The sequence below is a fragment of the Helicoverpa armigera genome, chromosome 20, assembly GCF_030705265.1.
Source record: "Helicoverpa armigera isolate CAAS_96S chromosome 20, ASM3070526v1, whole genome shotgun sequence".
NCBI classification, from domain to species: Eukaryota; Metazoa; Arthropoda; class Insecta; order Lepidoptera; family Noctuidae; genus Helicoverpa; species Helicoverpa armigera.
The window spans coordinates 5,832,706-5,840,990 of NC_087139.1; the positions used below are offsets into that span (position 1 = coordinate 5,832,706).

General features: G+C 52.3%; 1 protein-coding gene across 1 annotated transcript; it reads right to left on the reverse strand.

Annotated features, from left to right (window-relative positions):
- Positions 1–2,468: 2,468 nt before the first annotated feature.
- Positions 2,469–7,438, reverse strand: LOC135118301 (uncharacterized). The gene is made up of 2 exons (XM_064039863.1): positions 3,010–7,438; positions 2,469–2,968 (listed from the first exon to the last, which is right to left on the reverse strand). Exons 1-2 carry the CDS (start codon positions 7,436–7,438, stop codon positions 2,469–2,471), a joined length of 4,929 nt encoding a protein of 1,642 aa, XP_063895933.1.
- Positions 7,439–8,285: the final 847 nt, after the last annotated feature.

Sequence of the window (8,285 nt, forward strand, 5' to 3'; positions counted from 1 at the left end):
TATCGGAAAACTTCACCGAACACGAAATTAAAATAAATTAATAGTGCATGAATTTTTGGTTCGTTTGTAATATGTTCACAAAGAAAGATAAACCGCAAATAACGAGCAAACCAAATTGCATTTAAACGTTCGCGATTTTATCGGACAGCACAGTAAAGATCGCGATAATTTAAGCCGGGTAGCTTTATAAATGAAGGTAGCTGTGCCAGCAATATAATATCTTGCATAGATACTAGTTATTGCTTCCCCACAGCGTTTTTTAATATCAGCATAAATAAAGTCGTAAAGGCGTCTCCACCGGCCGCCAGCAAAAGCGATCGCCATAATTGCAAATGGCGCGAAAACATTTTCTGTTAAACACAGGGAGAAACTAATTCATTTTGAACAATTGGATCTCGCCGCAGTATGAGGCCCGCTCACAACGCGATAAAATTAACCGCTTACCGACGCACGAACAAACTATTCCATATTTAACTGCGGTTAGCTGCATTTTAACTAGCGTTATATGGGTAGTGACAACGCGAAGTCGAGCGGGTCCCGCCGCCAGCCCGCGAACGCCGCCTTATATTAAATGATAATAATGGAAGCTTCCGCGGAGGGCAGTGAAAGATTTATTTACGCTTAGAAACTCATTTGCTGCGAACCCCCAAATAAAAAGCAACTCAACAGCTTGAAAAATATTATTTCAGTAAACGTGGCAGTGGGAGGCGTATCGCGTAATGTCCCCTAATGTGCGCGCATAAAAAATCCCGCGCCGGCCGCGAATTCTCTTCAAATGGACTAAATTTTATGCAAATTTTCTTTATGATCTTTCGGCGTTTGACGGGGATTAACGCGACGAGGATATTCGACAGTTTTATCTTTTTGACGAGCGCCCGCGTAAAAGGGTTCAGTTTATATGCCTCTCTGTAAAGATAATATTTGGAACGACCGCGATGTTCCTCCATACGCAGTCCTTAACAAATTATTAAATTAGGTTAATTAGTGTGCGGGACGGACGTAGCTCAGAAGCAGGTACTATGGGGTGGCTTCGAGACGTTGACGCCCCGTCGGTCGCTGGTTCTTGGACGTCTGGGCGAGTGGACTGTATTTACGATGTGGCGAGAAACAGGAATTTCAGAAACAAGAATACGTTTAGACGGGTTTTAGACTCTCTGCTACTATAGGTTCAGGAATGCCGGTGAAATAATAAGTCTTCATATATTTTTCAGGAGTCTTGAAGGGACGAGCTTCGACGCACTTACCATACTACAATTACACTATTTACTTTTCACTATTTACTTGTTACACTATTAAAAATCTATACCGATGACTACGATTTGTACGGCGGCGCTTGCGCACCGAATGAGCTCGAAACTTTACCGTGACGAGCACCTCGATTTCTCGTCCCTCCGACCAACCTCAGTTTTATTGACCTTTCAATTTAACAGCAGTATTACAAGTAATTGGTACACGATATCATTACAGGACACATAGCGTCAGACGCCCCATGAAGTGCGCTACTGAACTATACTATACACACCCTGCATACCTTCAGGGCTGAAATACTATAACCGAATAACTATAAAAAACTATGTGAAATCGGCCCTTATGTGAAGATTATCTCGAAATAAAAAACAAACTATGGGGGTTATCTCGATACGAAAGGCAGTGTGTGTTAGGGCATTTCATGGGCTATCTGGCGATAGTAATCCTAACAATGTGACCTAAGCCCTAGTATTGTTAATTTGCATGTGAAATGAAAGTCAAAACACAGACATTATTTATTGTTCTATAACTTAAACTATTAACAATATTTCTATAAATTAAGTTATTTTCTATACAATGAGACCTAGGCTTTCAGTTAAACACTATTTCACTAATGAAAGTCTAGGATTTTTGCTATCGAGAAATGTTTACATAGGTAAATCAGGCCTTAAACGGCAGAACTATTATGTTTATTATACAAAATTATGTAGGTTAAGGTTACCGCTACAAAACTATTACAATTTGGTATCAAAAAACGCTATAATTTACAAATTAAATCACTATCAAAATCTGAACACAATTCTATAACAATTTAGAAGGAGGGTGCACGTGAAAAACATACCTTGGCGCGGCTCACGGCACTTTTTGCTCATTACCCTCATCACAAAATTGTTAGAGTATAAATAGTAACGCGCATACACGAACACTCAGGCATTATGATTTTGCACTCGCGGCGCACGGATGCGTCTGTCGCGAACATCTCTCCCGCCGTGCGGCAGAGCGTAGGCACTATCACTTTCACTTTCACTATCACTATTTAGTCTATTAAACGATGAATGATGACACGATGACACGATGTAGGGACTCGAAGCGTTGACCCGTAGCGATGACCCGCAGCGACGACTCGTAGCTCTGGCTCGCAGCGATGCCGCATCTCCGGTGAGCGACGGCGCAGTGATAGCGCGAGGGCGCCGCGACGCCGGTGATGCCGCACTGCCCGATTACTTAGGCAGCGGCACGAGTTTCTTCGTCGGACGCTTTAGTATGCCACCTGCGGTGCGCACGTCAGCGGTCCGAACTTCACCATCAGCACCCGGGTAGACGGCCACAACCCGGCCTCGCGGCCAGGTGTTGCGAGGCAGGTTGCCGTCGGCGATGAGGACGGGGTCGCCCAGCTGCAGCGCGGGGCCGCGGGCGTGCGGCTCCCGCCGGTATTGCAGCTCGGGCAGGTACTCGCGCACCCAGCGGCGCCAGAACATGTCGGCGAGTATCTGGGCGCGCCGCCAGTGCTTCTTGCTGTCGATGTCTCGCTCGTCGAACGTGCCGGGGCTCGGCAGGCGTGCCGAGCCGCCCAGCAGGAAATGGTTCGGTGTGATGGACTCGTCGTCGTCGCCGCTCACAGATACGTGGGTGAGCGGCCGGCTGTTGACGACGTACTCGACCTCGCAGAGCAGCGTCGCGAGGACCTCCTCGCGTGGGTGGCGCTCGTGCAGCGTGGCGCCTAGCGCGGTCTTAACGCACCGCACTAAGCGCCCCAGGCGCCTCCCATGAAAGGCGCGGAAGGCGTGATGAAGCGCCAGGCGATGCCGCGTCGGCTGGCCTCCTCCTGGCAGGCCTCACGCAGCTCACGGTCAGCACCGTGCATGTTGGTGCCGTTGTCGGAGTAGATTTCGGTGGGACAGCCGCGTCGCGCTGCGAACCTGCGCAGCGCCAACACAGCTGAGTCCGCGCTGAGGCTGTGCGCGATCTCGAGGTGAACTGCCCTTGTTGTGAGACACGTGAACAGCGCCACGTATCGCTTGTGATGCTGACGACCGACGGTGACTGACAGCGGGCCGAAATAATCAAGCCCGGTGTATGTGAACGGCCTGCGGTGATGAGCTAGGCGTGTCTTCGGGTGGTCGCCGGTTGCCGGCGTCGGCGCGCGCGCGCGACGTATGCGGCAGTGCAGGCAGCGCGCGATGACTTGCTTGACTGTCGGGCGCAGGCGCACAATCCAGTAGTGCTGTCTGACCTCATTCACGACGAGCTCGGTGCCGCTGTGTTGTAGGCTACGGTGTGTCCAGTCTATATATAGCTGTGTAATACGGTGATCGCCGTCTAACACAGGTGGACTCTTCACGCTTTTAGCGACTTTGTCTACAGCAGCTATGCGGCTTCGCAGTACTATAACTCCGTCGTTTAGTTCTATGCGCAGCGGGTACAGCCGGCTACTACTTGCGACTGTTTTGTTGCTCTCGAGACTGGCTATTTCTTGTTTAAAGGCTTCTTGTTGCACCACACGAACTAACAGCTTCTCTGCTCTTTGAATGTATGTCGCGTCCAATGTGATAAACTTGCGTGTGTATATTTGGGCGCGCGCAGCTTCGGCGGGCGCGCGGGGCGCTCGCACCGCTCTCGACCAATCAGGATCGTTTTCTTTGTTTTTCCTTGTTCGCTTGTAGAACGTTTTTTCTGTATGTTGTTTTCTACATAACGATATAAACTGTAGTACTCTGGCTGTGGCGCGCAGCAATCGCTCCCACCTTGAAAATCGAGCGGGGTCGGGAACGGCGTCTATGAGGTTTGCTGCGCCCGCTTGTATGAGCGTGACTGTTTTTTCCTCGCCTGTCGGTTGACTGTCAGCTGGTGACTCAGTCGGCCATGTCGATGGGTCGTCGTAGAGGAACTTAGGGCCGCAGTACCACTCGTGGTCGGTGTGAAAATGCGTCGGGACGTCGCGGGTGGCGGCGTCGTTTATGTTGCTTTTTGTAGGCACCCAGCGCCACTCTTCGACTCTGCTATTTTCCTCTATGGCGGCCAAGCGATGTGCGACGAATGGCTTGTACGATCTGGCTCCTTTCCTTATCCATGTCAGAACGGTTCTGCTGTCACTCCAGTAGGTCACGGAGGCGGGCTTGACGTTGTGTTCATATATCACTGCGGCTGCGACGCGCGTACCCATCACCGCGGCTTGCAGCTCGAGGCGCGGTATTGACAGCAGCTTCAGCGGCGCCACCTTCGCCTTCGCCATGACGAGGCTGACGTGCACGTTGTTATCACGGGTCGTTGACCTCCAGTACACCGCTGTAGCGTAGGCCTTCTCACTGGCGTCGGTGAACACGTGTACTTGTATTTCTGTAGCCTCGCTGTACCCAGGATAACAGCGCGGTATGTTTACGTTCTTCAGCTGTTCGAGATGACTTATCCACGCCCTCCACTGGCTTGATAGTTCTTCATCGAGAGGTTGATCCCAGTCGACTCCCCGCCTCCAGGCTTCTTGCAGTATTTGTTTCGCCCTGATTGTTATAGGTGAGGCGAGGCCCAGCGGGTCGTATAGCGACATAACTATCTTGAGCGCCTCTCTCTTGGTGGGCGTTTCCTTGTCGAGCAGGCCAGTAGGTAGGCGCGCGAGTTTTAAGTTGAAGCTCAGCTCGTCCGTGTGTGGCTTCCATATCACGCCGAGTACTTTCTCTGTGTTTTCTATATTTCCAAGATTAACAATCTGTGTTGTTTCTTGCCCAGGTACCAAGTCACGCAGCACTTCTTCGCTGTTGGATACCCATTTTGTTAGGTCGAAGCGCGCTTTACTATGTATTTCTTGTACTATCTTGATTGTGCGCGTCGCCTCTTCTGTACTTCTGAAGCTATCCAGGTAATCGTCCATGTAATGATTCTTGACTATTGCTTCTACTGCTTCTGGGTGTTCGTTCGCATGGCGTTTCGCATTCCAGTTCTTAGCGAATATTGCTGTACACGGTGAACTTGCTGCGCCGAATATTATTGACGTCATTCGGTACTCTTCCGGCGCCCCCTCCCGCCGCTCTCCTCGCCACAGATATCGGAGAGCGTCTCTGTCTTCTGGCTTTACTTTCACCTGCATAAACATTTCAGTGATATCTCCGGAGACGGCGACGCGGTGACGTCGGAATCGCATCATCACGCCGGGCAGTGACTGCAGCAAGTCCGGACCCGTGAGCAGGTAGTCGTTCAGTGACATCCCTCTTGTCTTCGCTGCTGCGTCGTGAACTATACGAAGCTTCTCCGGTTTCATAGGGTTGAAGACGTCGAAGTGCGGCAGGTACCACGTTCTTCCCGGTGTACGTTCAAGGGGCGCTTTCTCTGCGTAGCCCTTTTCTATTAGTGAATCCATCTGCGCCATATATCTAGTCTTCAGAGCAGGATTCTTGTCGAGTTTTTTCTCTATTGATACGAGTCTATTCATCGCAGTCGCGTAGCTGTCCGGCATCTGTATCTCGTCACTCCTCCATAGCAACGCAGTCTGAAGACGTCCATCTTCCAACTGTACTATACTGCGTTGTAATATATCTTCCGCCCTCTTCTCCGGGTCAGAAGCTGGTCGGCACGGGTTGATGATGAGTGACTCGAGTGCGAAGTATTCACGAAGTTGCTTGTCTATGCTTTCCTCGGCGCTGTTCAGCTGATTGACGTAGTGCACCTGCTGTCCCAGAATCCTAGTGCGGGCACCGTGCAGCACCCAGCCCAAGGGAGTTAACGATGCTATCGGCTGATGCTGGGGCCCTCTTCTGATGTCTGTTGCTAGGAGCAGATGCCAGTTGTCTTGGCCGATGATAATCTTCGGCGTCCCTGCGTTGTACGTCAGCTGATCTGCCAGGTCAAACAGGTGCTTGCAGTCAGCGATGTCATCCTTGCTGATTGACTGCGGCGACAGGTGCAGGCGTGGTATGGTGCGCGCCCTGAAGGGTATCTTCTTCCTATGGCAGGTCGATAGCGTGAGGTCAACTCTCTTCGACGTGGGCGTGTCGATAGTCACGTCGCTGATGGCGCCTATTTTCATCGGCTCGACTGGTCCCTCTGCACCGATCATGTCTGCTAGCTCTTCGTCAATCAGTGACACGGTTGAGCCGTCATCCAGCAGTGCGTAGGTGCGCACTTCTCCCGCCGGTCCGGACAGTTGCACCGGAACAATTTTCAGGAACGCTTGATTTGTGTGGTTGCGTGAACTTGCGACTATTTCTTGCGCTTCTTGTGCGACTTCAGTAGTGCTCGCCTTCTTCTTGTAGTGAAGCAGATGATGGTGTGATGCTGTGCAGCCCTCGATTCCACATCTCTTCTTCTGACATCTGTGTCCGTGCTGACGATGGCGGAGGCAGCGGAAGCACAGGTTGTGCTGCTTGGCTAGTTCCCACTTCTTGTCCGCAGAAGCCTTCACGAACTTGTGGCAGTCTAGCGATCGGTGTCCATCCATCTCGCAGATGCGGCACTTCGATGCGGGCTTCTTGTCTATAGTGGTGTGTGTTCTCTGCGTCACACGTCTAAGTCCAGTAGCTTCATTGATGTTTTCAGGCGGTGCAAACGCGCTGCAGTAGCGAGCTTGTTCGGTGATGAAGTCGCTGAAGAGACCCAAGTCCGGCGTTGACTGGTACTTCTCAGTATATGTCTTGTACCACTGTACACGTAGCGAGTTTGGCAGCTTCTCTGTGAGGATGCGCATAAGCTCGGCGTTCATGAGGTAGTGTTCCTTTTTCAGCGCTCGCAGTGTGACGATGCCACTTCGTACACGGCTGGCGAAAGTGCAGATGTCCTTCGGTGCTTCTCCGCAGCGTGGCAGCCCGCGCAGTCTGTCTGTCTCCGCTTGCGCTATTGAGTCGGGGCGGCCAAACTGAAGCTCCAACTCCTTCATGATGTCATCCGGCCTGGCGTTGCCGATAAGCTCGGAACTAACTGTATCAAGCGCTCTTCCTCGCAGGCTTCTTCTCAGCCTCGCCGTATTTTCCACATCGTTGAAATATGGTCGCGTTGTCTCATAGATGGCGCGGAATGATAGCCATTCTGTATGCAATCCACTAAAGTTCGGCAGCGTCATGATGACTTTCGATGCAGCAGGGTTGTGGTACACCGGTTTCTCTTCGCTTCTATTGCCGGCTAGCGATGCGATGGCGGAGGTGAGCTCCGTGATAAACGGACGGAGCCCTTCACCCCCTGCGGTATCTTCAACTGGTTTCTTCATTGATGGAAGGGCTTCAGTATCGATGGTCTTCGAGGGGGGGGGCTCTGGTTTGTCCAGGGTACCCGGCAGTCTATGTCCTCCCTCGGCGGCGGCGTCCCTTCCAGGAGCAGTACTTATTCCACGCAGGACCGGATTCACTATAACCGCGGAGGGGGGGGGGCTCGGGCAGGTCCAGGGTATCTGGTGGTCTATGTCCTCCCTCAGCGGCGGCGTCCTGCGGGTCTGGTTCCGGAGCTTCCTCCAACCAGGAACGGATGTACTCTTCATTGGAATTTCTATCGTCCATATAATCGTCGTCCGATTCTTCCTCGGCCCTCTGAAGTGCTATTTGCGCTAGCTCCAACTTAATCTTCAGTAAGTCTTCACGCGCATTTCTAATTTTTCTATTTGATGCCGTCGATCTGTGCGACGGTGCCTTAAGTTCGGTACGGGCGTCACCCCGGGTAGTCAACGGTACAGCTCGGTTGTATGTCTTGTCGCAAGCCTTCAGTGTTCCTCCTGAACTATATTCTTCAGCACTGGTTCCAGGCGGCCTCAGTGATGACGACGCTTCAGTCTGCATCAACGACGACGGCGCTGGTCGCTCTTCACCCCCTCGCGGGGTAGGGGGGCGCGGTCGATCTTCACCCCCCCGCACGGCGGGGGAACACGGTCGGTCTTCACCCCCTCGCGGGGCAGGGGGGCAGGGCGGCGCCTCACTTCCCCTCTCAGCTGCGGGGCAGGGTAGGTCTTCACCCCTCGGGGAGGGGGCTGCTCACCCCCTCGGTGGTGGTTGGAGAGAACGGCGGCTGGTCGTGCACGATGGGGGGTGTGCGGCGGCCCGGTCTGGCGTCGATGATCCAGGCTT